The sequence below is a fragment of the Gobio gobio genome (genome assembly GCF_949357685.1).
Source record: "Gobio gobio genome assembly, chromosome: 15".
Lineage (NCBI taxonomy): Eukaryota > Metazoa > Chordata > Actinopteri > Cypriniformes > Gobionidae > Gobio > Gobio gobio.
In genome coordinates this window covers 8261023-8283668 of record NC_137108.1, presented here as the reverse complement: position 1 = coordinate 8283668, position 22646 = coordinate 8261023, and the positions used below count along the sequence as shown (strand labels likewise).

Genomic DNA, 22646 nt, shown 5'->3' with positions numbered 1-22646 from the left:
TCTTGAGAAGTTCAAACGTGCTGCGTAACACAAGAATGAACCTCATTGGTTCTTGCAGAAGCTCAAACGTGCTGCGTAACACAAGAATGAACATCATTGGTTCTTGCAGAAGCTCAAACGTGCTGCGTAACACAAGAATGAACATCATTGGTTCTTGCAGAAGCTCAAACGTGATGCGTAACACAAGAATGAACCTCATTGGTTCTTGAGAAGCTCAAACGTGCAGCGTAACACGAGAATGAACCTCATTGGTTCTTGCTGAAGCTCAAACGTGCTGCGTAACACAAGAATGAACCTCATTGGTTCTTGCAGAAGCTCAAACGTGCTGCGTAACACGAGAATGAACCTCATTGGTTCTTGCAGATGCACAATTATGCTAGAGCTTCTATTTACCATATCTGATGTGTGATTTGATCAATGTTTATATGTAAATAAAAGCCTAAATTCAGTCTGTTCATCATATAAAGCGATCGTGTCTCTTCAGAAAGTTTGAACTAAACCGCTCAATTCATATGGATTAGTGGTAGTTGCGTAGCTGTCAATGGAGGGACAGAAATCTCTCAGATTTCATCAAAAAGATCTTAATTTGTGTCCTGAAGATGAACGAAAGTCTTACGGGTTTGGAACGACATGAGGGTGAGGAATTGATGACAGAATTAAATAAACTATCCTTCATTTGATGCAAAAGAAGAACACCTCATTTTTTACTTTTTATATGTGTACTGTAGCACCAGCCAGGCGAGACTAAATAGGTTATGAATAAAACACATCTAGGAATGAGTGTCAATATTTTATTTATTTTATAAATGCTGAATACACTTGTCATATTAATTAACAAGAAAAAGAACTGCAAAGGCATAGTCTAAATGATATGTCTCACATCAGATAAGCAAGTAAACTGAGCATAGAATCCATCTGTGTCATTTTGGTTAAGGTTGGTAAAAGTATAACAAAGGATGTGATATTATCAATCAGACATCAGACCTCACACACACACACACACACACACACACGAGGCCACATGTGAAGCTTGGACTGAAAACAGGTCTACATTGGCAGCTATAAAATATAATGACATATTAGTTTATGAAAACAGAAAACATCATTTGTGCACTTTTAAGTCGCACTGGTAGAAATTAAAAATAAACAAAACAATGAAAAAAGGCAGTTCGAGTTCATGGTTACAGAAATGTACACAACAAAATCATCATTTGAACAGTCACAGTGTTTATTTACACAAGGTCATCAGGCAACATTTACAGCTGTAAAGGCATCGGACTCTCCCTAACGGCCGTTTAGATCACTGTCTCTGTGTGATAGGTGGAGTAGGTGAGTGTTTGTCGCTGGGTGAAGACTGTGGGTGGGGGTGAGGGAGATGATGTAGACGAGACGGACGAGCGGCTAGCCCAACGAGAGGGCAAACGTCTCTTTGCAGGACACATGGGTCGTGAAAAGCTCTTCTTGATAGTTACAGAGGACTCTTTGCCTTGCTGTTGAGACAAATATTTGAATGAAATATCATTGGATTTAAATATTCCTACCAACAGCATAATAACCTACTCTGTGCAGAACATTTGTCAATGAATCTCACGAGATCTGAGATGCCCAGGCCATGTTTCTCCCCCAAATCAAAGAAGAAATTATGCTTTGCCTGCATGGTTATTGTAATTATCATTAATGTAATGCAGTCTTTAAAGGGTTAGTTCACCCAAAAATGAAAATTCTGTCATTAATTACTTACCCTCATGTCGTTCGACACCCGTAAGACCTCCGTTCATCTTCAGAACACAAATGAAGATATTTTAGTTGTAATCTGATGGCTCTGAAAGGCCTCCATTGGCACAATGCACGGTTCACTCTCAAGACCCTTAAAAGGTACTAAAGACGTCGTTACAAAGTCCATCTCCCTACAGTGGTTCTACAATAACTTTATGAATCGGCGAGAATAGTTTTTGTGCGCAAAAAAACCCTAAATAACGACTTGTATAGTGATGACGATTTCAAAACACGGCCTCATGAAGCTTCGAAGCGTTATGAATCAGTGAGTCGAATCATGATTCAGATCGCGTGTCAAACTGCTGAAATTTGGCGATCCAAACTGTTGAATCGACTCACTGATTCATAACGCTTCGAAGCTTCATGAGGCCGTGTTTTGAAATCGTCATCACTATGCAAGTCGTTATTTAGGGGTTTTTTGCGCACAAAAACTATTCTCGCCGAGTCAAAGTTATTGTAGAACCACTGTAGTGAGATGGACTTTGTAACGACGTCTTTAGTACCTTTTAAGGGTCTTGAGAGTGAACCGTGCCATTGTGCCAATGGAGGCCTTTCAGAGCCATCAGATTTCAACTAAAATATCTTCATTTGTGTTCTGAAGATGAACGGAGGTCTTACGGGTGTCGAACGACATGAGGGTAAGTAATTAATGACAGAATTTTCATTTTTGGGTGAACTAACCCTTTAATGTATACAGCAAAGAAAGTGTTATGTATATTGATAAAGTACAAAAGTGAAAAGTGTCCAGACAGGATGGTTTTCATAATTAGGTTACAGTAATGGAAACTTAGGGAGGGGTTGCTTAATTGTCATAAAAATCACAGAACGTTTCTTGTATTTTTCTTTCGATGCCATTGCATTTAAAGGAAATGACTGAACTTTTGTTTCCAGCATATGTCTCCATTTTAGAACTAATTGAAAATAAAAGAACTGATTAAATCTCTCTGATGCTTTCTGAGTCATCAGACAATCATTTCCAGCAATTCTGCAGTGTAATTTTCAAAAGCGGTCCATGCAGAGGACTGGCTTCACTAGGAATCCTGGCCATGGTACATGTTTGAGTAATTGCACCACGTACCTTGGCCTCTATAAAAACAGTTAATAGAGGTTGTCCAAAGAGCTGGACATGAAAGATGTCAATTAAACTCTGTGCCACCCATTCTTTTCACTCAAAGCCTTGAAGGAAATTCACGGTTTCAACAATAAGAAGCTTTTGTGCTTCTCGCTTTGAGAAATATGCCAACATTTTCTGACAGAAATTCAACTTAAGGAATTTTAACTGTGCTACTTTGATGGTTTTGTGGGAATGAGGTATTTTTACAATAAATTCTAACTATTTCCAGACATGAGAAAAGACTTGCGGTTGTAGATTTAGAGGATTTTTTAATCTAAGCAATGTCTAATATATTTGCTGTTATTTATTGATGAGAACATATTCTGATAAAAACTGAGTGTGTATCAATATACAGCACCCAAAGAAACCACTTATTAACCTTAGTTTACATGTCAGAAATAATATATATATATTTTTTTTTACCTGTATGCCATGGCTAAAGTTGCTGCAGGTGCTACAACATCCTTTAACCGTGCCTATATTCACAACACCACAGGCTTTCAGAGCTTTTAGTAAATGCATTTGAATATAGAACAAAGTGACTTCTTTCCTTGAAAAACTGCTACTTACTTAATACAGTGGTTCTCAAACCTGTCCCCCACTGCTTCACCTTTTGTATGTCTCCCTCAGCAGACACACCCATTTCAAATGTTGTAGTCTGTAGTAATCATAGACTGTAAAAACATATGGACCCCATAGGATTCTGAAGAGCAGTTTTGAAGCATAAAGTAGGGTCGAGCTGGCTGTTGCCATCTTGGCAGCGCGTATAACGTAAAATGGGCAAAGAGGCGGGATGTGGGCGGAGCTGAGGTGACGTGATGACTAACAGACAGCAGACAAATGACAATCCACCTGTCACTCAAAGTGGCCACGCCCTTAATTATGCAGAAATGCAAGGCTTTATATAATGTAAACTTATGTTAATGTATAAATTCACCCCCTCACAGTTGTCATTAAGGGCAAAATTAGATATATAGACCAAAACCACAATTTGTACCAGACTGTAAACATGTTTTTATCTGCTGTAAAGTTGGGCATTTTAACATGGGGCTCAATGAGATTCTGCTCCTTTTTGGAGCCCTAGTGGCCAGTTGATGAATTGCAGTTTTAGGGTGCGTTCACACTTGTAGTTCGGTTCGTTTGGTCCGGACCAAAAAACAAAAACAATACATATATTCCTGGTCTGCTTAGCGTTCACACTGGCATTTTTAACAGCGAACCTAAAGTTACCGAACCAAAGGCATAGGGATACGGTCACAACCTGATTGGTCGGCTTTTATCACGTATATTTTGCGACGGAGCTTGCTTACCGGACATTCAAAACAATGCTGTGTGCTGGATTAAACGCCATCATTTTTTGCGTGTACATATGGTTTTATTTTTACAAGCTGAGAACTCACGAAGAGCTCATAAAATGTTCAAAACATTCAAAACAGCAGCAGGATTTCCTCCGGTGTATGCAGAAACGAAGATCTGCATATCGTTAGCCTCATAGCATAATTGCCTAAGTCCATAAAGATTGAAATATGATCTGGGCAATTATGCTATGAGGCTAACGATATATTGATGAGGCACTTTACCTCCTCGTTGCTTCACTTTTTCCCTCTACTCATTTTGGATACACCGATCTTTCCGCGTCGTCAAATCAGCTGACTTGTAGCGTCGCATCTTGTGAGATCACGTCCTGTTTTTGGTTCGTTTACATGTCTTTGGTCCTTGTTGCGTTCATATATCAATCGAACCGCACCAGAGTTCGTTTGGAAGCAGACCGAGACCCATCTTTTTAGCGGCCTCGGTCCGCTTATTTGGTGCGCACCAGGGTTCGTATGGCAGCGTTCACATATGTTCAAATGAACAGCACTAACCGAGCAATCGCACCAGGGTTTGTTTAAATCGAACCAAACATGACAAGTGTGAACGCACCCTAATGCTGCGTTCCAGGCAGGTTTTTGAGCCCGTAAGTTGCAACTTCAAACCACTACTCACGACTTTGGAGCGTTCCAGGCAGTCACGCTAAAACTGTCTGAGAGCAAGGAATTGTGGTAACTAGATGTAAACAAAGAATGGCAGACTGTACAGGGCTTATGCTCATTTACAATCGTTTCTATCGCCAAAGGTGCTTACTCCTTGCTTATTTGAGGGAAACTGAGAAAAAACAACGGTGCATAAGGCAAGAGAAGCTGTTAGACCTTTTATTTTACATTATTTGTATATTTGGAAATGTATTTGTTATTAATTTATTCTTGCACTCAATGGACTGAAAACTAGCTAACGCTAGAAAAGCTGCTGATAATGCATAACATTGGTGGATAAATAACGTTAGAGCAATACCTTATTTTAAAAAACGATTTGGTTTTTAATGTACGACTTTCATAAACACAGCATCCGTAGGGGCTGCCATTGTTGTTTCACGGGCTATGTAACGTCAGAGCTCGTAACTAGGAGTATATCGATCTAGTACGAGTTCACGGGGGTTTGACTGCCATTCCAGTGCACTTTCACGGGTAGAAGGTTGGAAAAACACGGGTTACGGGTTGCATGGAACGCGGCATAAGTCACTTCTGTATTGGCTTCAAGATAAACTGGGTGAGGTTGCCGCTTGGTACTAATGAGCTGATAAGTTGAATCAGGTGTGTTATGTGAGGGAGACATGCAAAATGTGCAGTGGTGAGGGGTCCCAGGACAGGTTTGAGAACCACAGAGTCTTAATACACTATAGTCATCTACACTTGCACTTCATACACTTCTCCGGCTGAGTTATTTAGCATGTATTTGAATGTGTGGAGCTCAGGTGAAAGTGTGTGCTTTTGTGGTTTGAATGGTGTGTCTCTATGTGTGGGAGTGTGTGCAGTACTGACCTGCACTGTTACATGTGTCTCTTTGTGGGCTATGACCTGGTGGTGCGGTGTGTGTGTTAGTCTCTGACTGGATCTGGGCTCATGTCGCATATCCAACATTTCCAAGAGGTCCATGAGGTCTTCCTCCTTCCCTGGACTGGGCTGTGACTGCTTCTGCTCCTGAGATCTCTCCAAATCCTCATAACTTTTGAGAATCCTCTCAACAGCGCCATAGTTGGACCTAGACTCCATTGGACGAGGATAGGCTGCTAGTGTAGAGGGCTTCCAGGGATTTTCATCTAAAATCCGAGATCTGGTGCTACACACGTCCTTTTTGGCCTGTTTAGATTTTTTGACTGCTTGATGTTGATCAGTACTAACATCTGAAACTTTGCTGCACCTTTCCATCTGGATTTGCAGCTGTGGTGGACTTGCACTAATTTCAAAGCATTTTTTTTCAACACTTGGGCCAAGCTGGTCAACTGAACTTGGTGTAGCGTGTTCAGTCTGGAAAGGTTTAACTTCATTGTCTTTTTGTTGAATACATTCCTGCTGTGGAGATGAAGACTTAGAGACGAGGTCCTTTGTTTTCTTTCGTCTTCCCTCCTCCTGTGGCACAAGATCCGAGAGCACAACCTTTAGATTGTCTTCAACATACATTGATGGCCTCTCTGTAAATGTGTCCTTTGATACGACCTCTGGTAGACTTGTAGAACAATCAGTAGAAACATTCGTAGAAATGTCCTCATCAAACCGACGACCCATTCCTGCCTGGAAGAGTGTACGGTTGAACTCTGCAGTTTTTTGCTCAAGTCTCTCATTTTTGGGAGTAGCTTTAGCACTGGGATATTGTGAAATGAAGTCTACTGAAGCTACAGAATCTGTAGACATGTTCATGGGATGAGATGCACTCTTGAAATCATTTTTGCTCTCAGCATCCATTTGGTTTAGATGACTCTCATTTCTGGGAGTAGCTGTAGCACTGGGATATTGTGAAATGAAGTCTATTGATGCTACAGAATCTGTAGACATGTTCATGGGATGAGATGCACTCTTGAAATCATTTTTGCTCTCTGCATCTGTTGGGTTTAGATCTCTCTCGTTTCTAGGAGTAGCTGTAGCGCTGGGATATGGCGAAATTAAGTCTATTGATGCAACAGAATCTATAGGCATGTTCATGGGATGAGATGCACTCTTGAGATATTTTTTTCTCTCCGCATCTGTATGGTTTTGACTATGATCTGTGGCTTCAGCTATAATGTCTATGTTGGAGAGGCATCTTTTAACAGGTGCATATCTGGATGAATTGTTGCTGCCAAACCTACTTCCATCACAGGACCAGCGGCTCTGGCAGCAACTAATATTGCACTTGGAATCGCTGCAGGTTACATTCTCAGAGTCTGTCAGAATTTTCCCCTCGTTTTCTTGAAGCATCGCCTCAAACTTTCGTACAATTGCGGGGCTGGTGTACTTTCTGTCCGGGTGGGTTCCTGGCCGTTGACACAATTGCTCGGTACCACTGGACTCTAATTCTGAAGCTGAAGGACTGCAAAGGTACCAAGATGTACTACGGGCTGGTATGGGCGGGGCTTGTTGTCTTAAGTTGTCTTGTGGCTTAGCATCACTTTGCTGTGATTCCATGTTACAACTTTCCCAGTTCATCCAGTATTGCTCATCGAGGGATTTAAGATCTTCACTCATGTTTTTCAAGTACAAAACTGTATCCTCCATTTCCAAATGATCCTTTACCCTCTCCACCAACCCAGCCTCTCTCGGAAAAAACATTGACTCACTGCGGCTTCTAGAAGGGAAACCAATTAAAGTGAGATCATTATGAAGCAAAGATCTGATTCATTTGTGATGCATGCAACACCTATGCGCAATGAGGTTTACCTCTTAATATCTGGCCACTTCCGCATTTCATCCTGGTAGCTACAGAGTTCTTCACTCACAAGGGCAATTTCCTTAAGTGCCTATAAGATGTTGATGAATAAAGAGCAAACCTTAGACCTCAGACCACACAATCTCTACCCTACATGGCAGCATCCTAACATGGAATACAATGAAATGTACTATTTGCAGCTCCCTATGTTTTGTGTTTCTATTAAGGAATAGTTCAGGAGGTAAAACCAATACAGTAATTGTAAAGCCTGAGAGATTAGATTGAGATTAGAGTGTTATGAACAAAAGTCTCACCGCATTAAGAGCAGTATTGTTCTTCTTCTTGTCACTTCCACAGGTTATTTCCATGCTCTGAAATCGTTTGAAAGGGTTAAGGAGGTCATCTTGTCCAGTGAAGCAGGACTTGTTCCCCATTTTCATTTTCAAACAGCTTTCCAGGATTTCTTCCAGCTCTGCAGTGTCTATAGCCTTTTGTTCACCAGTCTCTTGCTGATTGAATAGTTTGCTTTGATCGCTGTTGCACTGGTCACTGGATTCACTGGATTCACTGGATTCACCGGTGATGTGACTGAGATGACTTGATTGGGAGTCTATGCTGGCATTGCTTTGCTGGGTTAGAGCCTCAGAATATTCATTGCTCTGGGCATCTGAGGGATAGGTTACTTCACTTGACAAAGTGCTGGCAGAACATGAGCTGATCCTTAGTGCATTTTGTCCATCGGTAATTGGTCTGAGAGAACTTCCTGTCCGGTGAGCCTTCACTTCATTGTACAACTGGAAAAGAAAAAACAATTGTGAATGTAGTCTTGTAATATACAGACATTTACTACTTGCTACCTCGACAAGAAGCCCAGCCATGCTCTTTCCTCTACATCAGGAATAGGAACGTCGGTCCTGGAGTGCCGCTATCCTGCAGAGTTTAGCACCAACCGTAATCAAACCTGATGAATAGGCTTGTTCGAGATGCATCGGTGCTGCGCAGACTGTTCGGCGTATGACATCAAAGTACCCCAAGAGCGATTGGAGAGCAAACAACTCCTTATGCTTTTGAATCACTCTCGCTGTACTTTGATGTCATACGCCGATCAGTCTGCGCAGCGCAGATGTATCTCGAACAAGCCTAATGTCTTAAGGATTGCTAAGGCTACAGACAGAGTTTATCTGGATTATGGCGACATTATCTATATGCATGCCTCAAAGTCTGTATTGCGTTCACTGGATTCTGTCTACCATTCAGCACTACGATTTATAACAAAAGCCGACTATAACACACACCACTGCAATTTGTACAGCTTATCTGGTTGGTTACCACTGTCTATACGCAGACAACGCAATTGGTTGATTTTCATTTATTAAGCAATTACTGGATCATTACCATCATATTTATCAGTATTCTCATTGGCAACAAACAATAGATATAACCTCAGGTCTAACAATAGCATACTTTTGAATGTGCCTACTGTTCACTCCGAATTTGGTAAAACAGCCTATCGTTACAATGCTCCGTCAACCTGGAACGCACTACAGAAAGAACTGAAACTAAACATGTTTATCCCCATTTCTGATTTCAAGTCATATCTGGCAGACACTTTACATCATACATGTGAGTGTGTCTAGACTTTTTGTTGTTTACAGCCTGCATATTCTCACTTGTTAATTGTATTTATGTTTTTTATGTTGTGTCCATCTCTGTTTTTATGTGTCTTTTTAAGCTATGTGCTGCCTTTTCTTGGCCAGGGCTCACTTGAAAAAGAGACTACTGTCTCAATGTGACTACCCTGGTAAAACAAAGGATAAAAAAAAAAAAAAAAAAAAAAATCTAGGTTAGAGCTGACGTTGCCCCTCCCTGTTCTACATTTAACCACCCCTCCATTCCACAGCATATCAGTAGAGAAGGGGTCTTCAATCCTGCTCCTGGAAGGGCCAACGTCCTTCAGAGTTTAGCTGCAACACACTTCCCTGGAAGTTTCTAGTGACTCTGAAGACCTTGATAAGCTAGATCAGGTGAGTTTAATTATGGTTAAACTCTGGCCCTCCAGGAACAGATTTGGACACTCCTGCAGTAGAGCATGGTGCTCACAATGCCAAGATCGTGGGTTTGATTCCCAGAGAATGCATGAACTGATAAACGGTATACCTTTAATATGGTGCTTTGTATAAAAGTGTCTGCCAAATGCATATGTAACCACATATCAAAAATCTAAGTCATGGTTCAGACTAGTGCAGGGTCCCACAAATGCAGCCATGGAAGGGCATTGCCCTGCAGAGTTTATCTCCAGCCTTAATAAAAGACACAATATATTTTTTCACGATAACGATATACTGTATATGACAATATAGTTGTTTTTGCTTTAAATAAAGTTATGATATAAAATTTGTATCGAAACTTCAGAAATCTCATCACTAATTTTAAAACCACATAAAAAAACAACATAAGTAAAATAAAATAAAAACTAGCTCACTGAAAAACTACAATAGAACAAAGCAGGTTTATTAAGGTGCTGTCACTTTAAGAGGGAACGCACTGATCTAATATACTGATTAGGGATGAAACGATTACCGGTTTCACGATAAACCACGCTAAAATTTAGTGACAGTTAGTAATATCGTATAAAATTTAATTAGCATTAAAACCGCGTGTGATTATCACGATTGTGAAAACTCGCGGTAAATCTTGTCCAGTCAGCGTCAGTCTGGCTCACCGCACCGCTGTTTTTTGAATGAGAAGAAATGGCAGAAGGCAGTGACAGCGCTGGGAGATTTTTCAGACTTCTAAAAGGACCAAATCTGAGGCGTTGTCATATTTTGGTTTTTACAAAAGTCCTGAGGGAAACTTAATCGAAGATGGTCACCCTGTCTGCAGAACATGCCAGAAGAAAGTCGCTGTAATAGGGGGAACACTTCAAAACTACGAACGCAAGGCAAGTGGACTCAATACCAAAACTACTTCTGGAAAATAATAACGTGAAGCGAACGAACAAGTTCAGTCAAGACTAGGGTGACATTAAGGGATAATAATCAGAGCTTGACATTAACAACCGCCATTTGCGGGTGTAACGTTATCTCGGCTGCACACTAGCCACTCTGTTGAACTGGCTGTTGAACTTATTATAGTCTTCTCAAAAGCCATCTGTTATAATCGCGTTGCGCATTATAACCACTCACACGTGTTTATATTGAGTTTATGAATGCAATGTCTCATAATCAGAGGCGTTCAGATTAGCCGGAGTTCAGAGCGCGCGCCGCTCTCACACTCACTGAAATCTGCACTCAAAGCAGAGATAAACGTGCGATGTACGCAGGAAATTCACTCATCATCCAGTGGTTGACTGTTTTTGTTCTATTTCAGCAGCGAAAATGGTTTAAAAAAAAAAAAACACAGCAGAACCATAGCGCATCTGATATGACTGGCATAACGCTGGCGAATTTAGGGACCGTCTCTAAAGTTACATACAACATTGGTAACGTTATACATGTTTCTGACTTCAATAGCATTTGAAGAGAATGACAGTCATAAAACTGACTGTAAATTGATCAGTTAACTGAGGTGTCGGGTATGATGCACACATTTTGATATTTAATAAAATAAACTGTCAAATCATATGCATTATTTCACTAGAATACTGTTTGGGCTCTTACACAAAATATGCTTGATTTAAATGCATCATTGCTGAACACAGATGAGAATATCGCTTCAGAATATATTTACAGAGATAATATTAGAGATTATATTTACGACAAATTATTATTATTTATGCGTTGCTATTGACGACGGCCATTATAAGGATGGAAATCCCACAGAATCTAGCTTTAAAAAAGTACATAGAGCTGCTTTAGTTATTTGTTGTTTGTTGATTTTCAAATATAAAACTTGTTGAAATGTTTTAAGTGTGTGCATCTGTTCTTTTTGAACACTTTCATCTCGTTTGAACAAAACCGTGATAATATTGATAACCGTGATAATTTGGTTCACTATAATCGTGATGTTAAATTTCCATACCGTTTCATCCCTAATACTGATACACATGCGCTTTCTTTCTCAACCATTTATGTTCACTTAAGACATAAACAACTTTTTATGAGGATACTCGCAAAGACTGGCATTTTGACAAATACGTTTATGTACTTGACTGTTCAAGTCCAGTAAGTTGCTAAAAAGAACTCTAGGCACTAAGTTCAGCACTCATGCGCTGTATGAGCAGCGGCTTTATGTGTGCGCTTAAAAACAGTCTCTCAGACAGCGCACGCATATGCCGAAATGAGTCCTCTTTCACTGCTTATTGCGCTTTAATGATTTAAAAATAAAGTTTTTAAACCGCAAAGCTTCAAACAAGATTTCGAGATGGCACAGGACGGCAACCAAAATCTCTACCAGTTGACAAATTTCTACTGGTTAATCGTGTCTACCGGTATATTGCCCACCCCTACCTGAGCAAGCTAATAAAAGTCTTCAGAGTTATTAGAACATTACACGTAGGTGGTTTGTTCAGTGTTTGAGCTAAACTTGGTCTAGAGCTAAGAATTTTGCCCAGACTCTATGGGATCACTTTGACAGATCAATGAAAAGTTCCATTACTGACCCTAATGTGGCGTTCACACCGGACACGATTGACGCGAATAAATCACGCTTTTCGCGTGAAGGTGGACGCTTGAACATTTTGAGTTTACTCGCTTCATTCGCGTGTGACATTCACTGCACAACAGACGCGAATTCGCGTCATGGGAGGCGCTCGTCTCATTGAGAAATGGCTGACATGGGCTGTGTTTACACATCTTTTTTTGTTAAAATCTACTGTTAATGTGTGACAAAACGTAGTTTTAAGACTTTTTCAGGCGATAATGTCGTTGTTTAAAGCTCAAACTTGTGGTTTATTTATAAAAAAGAGTGCCTATTATAACATTTTATCTGGTGTTTTCGGAGTTGTCAGCTCCAGTGGATCAGCGGCGCTCAGCGCTCGTTAACCCCGGCGAGAGCAGACTTTCCTCGGCCAGTCCTTCTGCCGTCTGCCGCTGGCTCTGATGTCTCTGCGGTGTCTCAAGCTATAATTCGTCTTGTGTAGATGTAACGGCCGATCTTTGGTCTCATGGATCTATAATTTGTTCCCTGGCAAATCGTTTAGGCTGAGGTCAAAGTGAAGTTTCATTACTTTTTTATTTTTAGGCTATAACTTTAAAGTTACAGTTGTAGCCGACTAGCACTGACTTTGAATGTTCGACTGAATTGTTTGCTTTATTTCATGTATACCTTTTACTTATACTTTTGTATTATTGATCGAACATAAACGTGCATTTAACAAAAAAAAGACTGGGTTGTGTTTCATGTCATTTAATGTTTAGATAGATAGATAGATAGATAGATAGATAGATAGATAGATAGATAGATAGATAGATAGATAGATAGATAGATAGATAGATAGATAGATAGATAGATAGATAGATAGATAGATAGATAGATAGATAGATAGATAGATAGATAGATAGATAGATAGATAGATAGATAGATAGATAGATAGATAGATAGATAGATATGCCATTTCGCGTCTCTGCATTGACTTAACATGTAAATCACTCGCGCGAATCGCGTCATTCGCGTCCGGTGTGAACGCACCATAAGACATGCTGCTCAACTGGTAGAGCAACGAACATTTGTAACACCTAGGTTGTGGGTTTGATTCTGAAGGAACGTTCATACTGATAAAATGCATAGCTTAAATGCACTTTAGATGAAGCATCTGCCAAATGCATTGATGTTTGCTCTTTCACTACCACTAGTTTGGAGCTCTGAGCTTCTCTCTGATGAATGCCTGTCACCACTGAGCTAAACTTCCTTTGGCAGTCACTTGAAATTCCAAGGTTTATATAATGTGACTTCATCGCTTCCAATTTTAGTTGTTACCATTATCCTTACTGGCAGAGCTTTCATTTAGCATGGAAGAAAACAGGAGCACTTGGGGAATTCATTTCATTTGAAACAAGATATCGTTCTTTCTGCTGAGATGTGGGGAGTGGCGCACATCCGCAGACTCACCTCCTCAATCTTCTGCTGCATGTCCATGAGCTGGTTCTCCCACTCCTTCCTCTCAGTCTCAAAGCGTTCCAGCAGCTCAGATTTTTCCTTCACCCAGCCCTTCTCGCTGCTCTCCAGCCTGCAGCGGAGGTCCATCGCTGCACTGTGAGTGTCTGCCAACAGCCTCTTCTGTTCCGCTCTTTCCCGCTTCAGAGTGTCCCCTAGTTCATTACTCCTCACAGTCTCCACCAACCCGCTACATCCCCGCGTTTCTAGCTGTGGGGGGAAGAGAGGCAGGGATTTGCTGACCACCAAAGAGGAAATGGGTGTATGGGACAGTTGTACAAAGAAAACAAATCATTTGAACAGGACGAAACATGAGGAGTTTTGAGAAACCTGTTGCCAACCGGATGACCAAGGCCTTGGATGCCCAGCCTAAGCCAACAGACAAAAACAGCTCATACTGGTGCTGAGAGTTTCGCATGTAATGGAGAGGCCACATTGGTATGCTGACCCCCCGATGATCCTGGAGGGAGCTCACTCGACAGCAAACACTAAAACCATATTTATCACAGAGCTTGATTGAACTCTGCAGCTGATGGAAGCCATTGATGTCATTGAGACCTATAGTCTACATCAGGCCGTCGCAAGGGGGGTGCGAGGCCCTGTGCGAACATGATGTGCGAGGCCCGGGGCCGGGGTATAGCCTGTTAACGGGGGTCTACTGTTGCTATAGTGACGAACAATTTGTTGTTTTTGTGGATATTTAAGAAGAAAAACAATGTATATTCAGTTTAACAGCATTAGGTTCAAGAAGTTAAACTGTGTAACTGAACTGGGCACATTTTGACACTTAAATGATGTTCTAAATTATGAATGGGTCAAACGCGTTTGCAAAACGGCCTGAATCCACTTGAATGAGTTTGGACTGCTCGCTCACTGAATCATCTGAAGCCATTTCTCAGTAAAATAAACAGTATTGAGAGGACCAGCGCTGTTTTTCAGTTGTTTTCCTCTGTGAACATGTGCTAAATGGATGTCTGACAATTTCGTTGCTTTTTGCAGTTTTCAGATTTAAAACATTTAAAACATCTAGAGATAGAGTAGGCTTTACTCGTTCTGCAGTGCCCTTGCTCTCACTGATGCTCCGAAAGATGAGTAATAGTTAGGCTACGCTATTTAACTTTAATAGTGTTAAATAAAAAACACTTTCTCCGTCCGTGCAATAAAATGCACATCCTTAAAGCTACACTATGTAACTTTTCCGTCCACTAGAGGTCGCCTGTTCAAAACAAAGGCATAGTTTGATGACGCCACGTTTGAGCGTAGAATCTTGGGACATGTGATCTTCACCTCACAGCCGGTGGGAAAGAGTCAGCATAGGACTCTGGCAGAAATCATGTTCATGGATGCGATTATTAACATTACTGTAGTTATGAAGCAGAGCAGGGCTTGTGGAGCTGAGCAAGGCCGCAGGAGCGATTGAAGAGCGGGACTGTTATTATGGCATAGTCGCCGGCGGGACTTTTATTATGACACGGTCGCCGGCGGCACTTCCTCTTTTCCAGTCATGAGTATGAGGTAACGCAACTCTGTTAATCGTATTAGATATATCTGAATGTGTTGAAAAGGAAGTTATGACGTTCGCTCGGCGGCTGCTATGACACTTGTTCACACTGCAGTGAGAGTAAAGTGTTTCACTGAATAAAACCGGAAACCGAGGGTGACGCAGATATGACGCAATCGACAGGCGACTCCCTCACACGCATAGCTCACACGTCCCGGTTCCTTGGTTAAAATAGCAATTTCTCACGATTTACAAATAGTTGGAAACATTTGGGATATTCTAAGTACTCAACTGAACAAAATATATAACACTGGCCTAGTGGTTTCTGGATATTTTACTGCAAAAATCCTACATAGTTCACCTTTAAATGAGCGTTGATTTCTAGCATATTTACTTGAACTTCTTAGGTAATATCTATGGTTTGACCCATTTCAGATGTGGCCAAAATCAGAATTTGAATGGACTGTGATAAAGCTCTACGAGCCTGACGTGCGATGCCCTCTGACTGACATGTATGCGCATTAATCACTGTCACACAGTCTCACGCACAGAGAAATATGCTATTGCAATTTACTACATAATACATTTTTAACATGCAGAATAATAAAGCATCACGATACACATTTTAGCTATGTTTTAGGACAAAAACTAAAAATGTAACTAGTGGCTTTCCATCATCAAGTCAGCCGTCACTTTACTTTTGCGCAAGGCCCTGAGCGGTCGCACACTTGGCACAGCCCTTGCGACAGGAGTTATTACACATAATTGTGCTCGTTGTGTTTTACAGATTTCTACATGCTCCTGTTCAAAAGTTACGATGCTAAATTAATATTTTATTCAACAAGGATGCATTAAATTGATCAATAGTGACGGTAAAGACAGTCTTTTGTAAAGTTACAAAATACTTCTATTTCAAATAAATGCTGTTCTTTTGAACGTTGTATTTATCAAATAACCCTGAAAAAATTTAACATTTTCCACAAAAGAAATTAAGAAGCAATCTTGGTGAGCATAATAAACTGCTGGATGAAAATGCCAAGATGCGCATACATTCTACAAATTTGCATAAAAAAACATGTGTTCATTTGATTTTGTATCCGATAAGATTAAACTACTGCGCATAGACTACAATTGAAACACATTTACCGAATAAATTCCTCGATGCGCATTAAAAACATCATGTGACTATGCGCGACAAGACAGCATAACTGGACTAACCAGCGGACTGATCTTTTTGCACAGCATCTGAAATGCTATTTTGGTCGTTCTGAAACGCCTGAGCAAAGTCTGTCGTCATATTTCGGTATAATTCCCTTCCAGAACTGTCTTACACAACTGCGTTCCCAAACAGCAGACATCTGCCTCTGAAAGCAAGATAACGCTTTTATTGCGTTTCGTCTGCGCTCTAAGACGCAAAGGATTTACTATATCGGAGTGTCCTTGCTGGCAGAGGTTATTTACACTATCTCCACCCACTGATGTCTGGTTGAGCCAGGAAAAATGACGGAAGATGCTAGATTATCAAAAGTAGTAATAATGTAGGCTAGGGCGTGTGGCAGAAAGTTGACACAAATCGACTGGAGTTTGAATCTGTTTTTAACTCACTTTACTCCTTTTTTACATATCAGACCGGAAAGTCACTTATTTAACAATCAAATATTCAAATAAATCACTTATTTAAAATGATCAAAGTGGAAATAAATGGTCTAACATGTGTTTAATAATAAAGTGTTTATCAATGAAATTACTGCCATTATCGGTTAAATTGTCGGTTAAGGGTAGAGGGATGGCTTTATTTTCCCAATAAGGCGGCATCCATTTAAAGTGCCCCAATTATGCTATTTTAAAGTTTCCTAATTTTGTTTTGGCGTCTCCAACAACAGGTTTAAATGCATCAAAGGTCAAAAAACACCATTCAAACCATCTTTCAAGAGCCTGTGTTGAACTCCGAGATTTAAGAAGCAGTCGTCAGTAAAATGACGTTTGAGGGCGGGACAAGTTTTTCGCGGGCGGACAACATAGGCGGACATTTTGCGAATGTCATTTCTAGTGACGTAGAACCGCCAATAACAACGATTCGTATTTGTGATTTAGAGCCGATTCTTTCTATTGGGAGACAATAACTTTATTTACCATGCACTTTCGACTTCACAACTTTGCAGAACGTTTACATTCACAAACAGCGATATTACACACTGAATGGAAGGGAATATTCGAAAAAACATAATTATTAAACATATTTTTTTATATAATAATTTACATTCTGTTATTATTGCATACTGTTTAATGTACAACAACACTGAGGTGCAAATAGTATCTGCCACTATTTATAAACATAAAGAGCATCTAACTACTATTTACACTTATTGCAAAGAAAATACTGCTATTTTGACATAGTATAAATAGCATAAGTTGCTATTTGCACTTATTTTCGCTGTCTTATATACGAAGATTATTATATACAGTGGCTTCTCCGACTTTTCTAAGTGATTTTTAGTGCCAGTTTATCAGGAAGTGACGATTTTGTTCTCTTCTACTCACTGGATGGAAACCCTGCTTTATTCCCAATATTCCAATTTTGCGCAGAAGTTAAAGGGATAGTTCACCCAAAAATGAAAATTAGCCCATGATTTACTCACCCTAAAGTCATCCAAGGTGTATATGGCATTCTTCTTTCAGACAAACACAATCAGAGTTATATTAAAAATGTCCTGGCTCTTCCACGCTTTATAATGGCAGTTGCTTCGTTTCGGAAGTCCATAAAAGTGCATCTATCCATCATATAACTGCTCCACACGGCTCCGGGTGGTTAATAAAGGCCTTCTGAAGTGAAGTGGTGCATTTGTGTAAGAAAAATATCTATATTTAAAACTTTATAAAGTCAAATAGCTATATCAATATGATGGATATATGCTTTTTTGGTCCCCCTTAAAAACGAGATGCTGCATCTCAAGGGGCTTTCCATGAGTAAAATATTTCAAATAAACTTTTATATTATGGACTTCAAAAACGAAGCAACAATTCACTGCCATTATAAAGCTTGGAAGAGCCAGGACATTTTTGATATAATTGATTGTATTTGTCTGAGAGAAGAATGTCATATACACCTAGGATGACTTGAGGGTGAGTAAATCATGGGCTAATTTTCATTTTTGGGTGAACTGACCCTTTAAATTTGCAACTTTGGATGGAAACACAGCTAATTTTAATATTAAATTCTTAATAATAATATAGCTGACAACTTGATTGGACTAAACCTGCATGCTCCACCATCTGGGCAACCGCAAAGACAAAAATAAGTGAATCTTATTTATGGTTCATATAGCAACGAACCAGAGCAGAGCAGTGTTTGTACTAACAGTGTGCTCATATAGCACTAAAATGTGCTGGCACACTGTCATCAAACCTGTGCGTTCTCCTGGGTGCGTCGCCGCATATGTTTACAAGCAGAGGGCATGTGAAACACTGACGGGACATGTAACTAGAGTTGAGAGTGCAAGGGTGCTGCTAGTTTTAAGACTAAAATATAATTACCGTGGTTGCAGTGCACTCTGTGTCTGTGTAACAATGTCACAAAAACAGCTTTCTATTAATAGACGGCAAGACCAATCCTTTAGCATCTCACATTCCTGAGGGTGGGGCCCTGGAGCAACTCATCTCTGTTTTAAAGATCAAAAAATATGCTCAGAAATATGCAGGCAAATACCCTGCTGTAGTGGTAAACCTAAGAAATCCACTGGGACTAAAGTATGTGCTGTGGTCGGATGTGGACTGCAAAGAAAACAACTTTTTACAGTTGGGTTCGACCCCTCCCTGAATTCTGTTCTCTGCACCAACCAATACTTTGGGTGGATTTGTGTGGCTAAACCCAGATCGTTTTCTGAATTTAAACAAGTGCACTTGCGGTCAAGCAACACACGAGTCCATAGTTCCACAATGTCAAACATCAATGCAATACCAACTACACATTATTGGGTTATTCTTTTGTATATTTTTGCAGTATGTTTAACTTGGAGCACAGCATGGAGTCTCGAGTCTAGTGTGTGTCCTGAGGCGTAGTCCGTCACAAGATATGCCTTCACACAACAATCCAAAGCTCCTCTCCTCTTCATCTCAACAATGCTGTCTGTGCTACTGTATTAGGAGAGCCCTCGACCGGATTGAAATCTTCTCTCACAGTGGATAGTATAGGCGATCTGGACAGTGTCTTTATAAGGATGTCATAGACAGAAATTAAAGCATTACATACGCGAGGTGAAAACTAAGCACAAGTGGATGCTATTTTTAGATTGTTTCCACATTCGTTTGCGTTGCATATTACTCTTACATTAGCACGGTGACAATATCTTGTTCATTCATTGGTGAAATATATGATCTAATACCGCAAAAGAGCTGGTCTTCTGTGGCCGCTTACACAAAGCTGCTGCTGACAGGATGTATTTGCACATGATAGTGTTTGCGTTACATTAAGCCTATGCAATCTCTGAGCTATGCTCAATGACAACCATTAGAAAACCATCATTTGACATTATAATCAATTAAAAATTAACTTTTAGATGTTTTCATTTTTAAACAACTACTTAAAACACTGTAAAAAGTGGTAACCTGTGATTGTTACCTTTAAGATCCATTTCTACCTGCTTTAACACCCTAAAAATGACTTTTGTTGGTATGGATGTTTGTCGGTTCAGTGATGTTAAATAACATTTCTTTTCCATAATTTAATTAATTTAAGTTGTTTGGTTGTTGTTTTCTGTGTGGAAGAAGTGTCCGATTTTTTATTTGCTGTTATTTTATGTATTAAAAAATGTATTGTATGTTTTTCTGTTGGCCAAAACAACATAATCGGTTTGATATCTTTGCATTTTTATTGTTTATCTGTATTGGTTTGTGCTTTGGAATACAAATATGCGAGGAAATATTATATGTTAAATTTTTATAATTGTTGTATTTCATATGCCAAAAATGTATTCCTCTCAAATCAACATCAAAAAACAACAAATTCACGCTGTGACAACATGCCCCGCTATAGTCTGTGTTCAATTAACCACCTTTTACCCTCAGGTGCAAGTGTTTTGTAGGCAACACTTTCGGTTTGTGTCTTTCACAAAGAACCCCACCCTTAGAAACAGAAATCCTCTATCACAGAAATATGATTTTATGCTATAGTATGTTTCATACCTGAGTAATGCGCCTCTTCAGCTCTGATCGCTCCAGTTCCCACGCGCATCGATCCTTAATGTACTGCAGTTCCAGCTCACCCCGTTTACTTTCCTCACGCTTCACCCCCGACTGCACCTCTTCTAAAACACCCTTCAGATCCAACAATATCCTTCTGTTTTCTCCACCCTGTAAATACAACGCAGAATGAGAGAAACGCACACTGCTGGTTGGTCAAAACCACTGGTGTCGCATGCTTGCATTTGTACTTGAATATCAGCAACTTGTCTCAAAAGCATTTCCTTTTCCATTCTCCACTCCTCTTTCTCGTGATCGTAGCGTTTTTTTAAGTCCTCGACTTTCTTTTTAAGGCGTGTGTGTGGACTCGGAGTTTGTCCGTGAGGCGCATCGGATGCAGCGGAAGCAGCAGCGGGTCCAGGTGGAAGCTGCTCCAGAAGGCTGCTCGGGAACGATCGAACCCGGGCGGGACTCTGGACCTTCTTACCGGGCCTCTCTAGGCGAGAGCACGGGACGAACTCCCAGCCTTGCGCCTTGCTCACATACCCGCTTGATCCATTTCCAAACGCATTCCACATCTTTCAGTCACAACTAAACACGAATAACAGCCTCTCTCTCTTTTTTAACTATTGCACTGCAGTTACAGTCCCCGTAAAAAAAAAAAAACACGCACACTATTTATTATCCGAAACCAGCCATTTCGGCCATCTCCTCTGCAGCCCAGTCCGCGCTCTCTGCGCCGGGCGCATTTGTTCCTTCCATATCAATAAAGGACGACAAGGTCAGCCTGTCATTCTCCTGAGACGCCGATTTTACACTGGAAATAGTATAGTAGGCTATACACTATCCTCTCAATTATATCCTTTAGGTAATAAATTATCAGTCTACATTTTTTCTCTTTAATAACATAAGCCAGTGAGCCGCAGATTGAAGTTATCCATTAGCGCTTCAGACTGAAAATGACACCGACAGACTCCGAGTCAAGAGCCTAAAATACTCTGAGCTCACTGATGTAAGAGTTCACGTGTATTTTTACCTCTGTAACTATGTTGTAGGTCTAACATTCAGCGTCCTTATGCACCCCGAAAGCTCGACTTTAAAGTCACCATTAAATCAAAAATGGCGAGTCTTATATTTTATGGAATAGGCCTACTGCAGTATTTATCCGTGCACATCATTACTTTTTACATTAATGTAATCTTTAATCAAAATAACCTCCCCTTCCTTTTGTCATCTTCTCTTTTCTGATGACCCACAGGACATCCATCAATAGCAAACCACAACCATCCAATCAATTCCCCATGGACAAAATCCAGCCCCGTCCTACTTTTTTCCTTTATTTTTCAAGAAGCCGTTTCACTATACAAGTGCTGGTCATATAATTAGAATATCATCAAAAATTTGATTTATTTCACTAATTCCATTCAGAAAGTGAAACTTGTATATTCATTACACACAGACTGATATATTTCAAATGTTTATTTCTTTTAATTTTGATGATTATAACTGACAACTAAGGAAAATCCCAAATTCAGCATCTCAGAAAATTGGAATATTGTAAAAAGGTTCAATATTGAAGACACCTGGTGCCACACTCTAATCAGCTAATTAACTCAAAACACCTGCAAAGGCCTTTAAATGGTCTCTGAGTCTAGTTCTGTAGGCTACACAATCATGGGGAAGACTGCTGACTTGACAGTTGTCCAAAAGACGACAATTGACACCTTGCACACGGAGGGCAAGACACAAAAGGTCATTGCAAAAGAGGCTGGCTGTTCACAGAGCTCTGTGTCCAAGCACATTAATAGAGAGGAGAAGGGAAGGAAAAGATGTGGTAGAAAAAAAGTGTACAAGCAATAGGGATAACCGCACCCTGGAGAGGATTGTGAAACAAAACCCATTCAAAAATGTGGGGGAGATCCACAAAGAGTGGACTGCAGCTGGAGTCAGTGCTTCAAGAACCACTACGCACAGACGTATGCAAGACATGGGTTTCAGCTGTCGCACTCTTGAACAGACAGCGTCAGAAGCATCTCGCCTGGGCTAAAGACAAAAAAGACTGGAGTGCTGCTGAGTGGTCCAAAGTTATGTTCTCTGATGAAAGTAAATTTTGCATTTCCTTTGGAAATCAGGGTCCCAGAGTCTGGAGGAAGAGAGGAGAGGCACACAATCCACGTTGCTTGAGGTCCAGTGTAGAGTTTCCACAGTCAGTGATGGTTTGGGGTGCCATGTCATCTGCTGGTGTTGGTCCACTGTGTTTTCTGA

General features: G+C 40.3%; 1 protein-coding gene across 1 annotated transcript; it reads right to left on the bottom strand.

Annotated features, from left to right (window-relative positions):
- Positions 1–778: 778 nt before the first annotated feature.
- mtcl3a (MTCL family member 3a) lies at positions 779–21358 on the bottom strand. Its single transcript, XM_079836853.1, has 7 exons — positions 20633–21358; positions 20385–20552; positions 13658–13912; positions 7924–8403; positions 7621–7700; positions 5749–7528; positions 779–1490 (listed from the first exon to the last, which is right to left on the bottom strand). Exons 1-7 carry the CDS (start codon positions 20957–20959, stop codon positions 1296–1298), a joined length of 3285 nt encoding a protein of 1094 aa, XP_079692979.1. The 5' UTR covers positions 20960–21358; the 3' UTR covers positions 779–1295.
- Positions 21359–22646: the final 1288 nt, after the last annotated feature.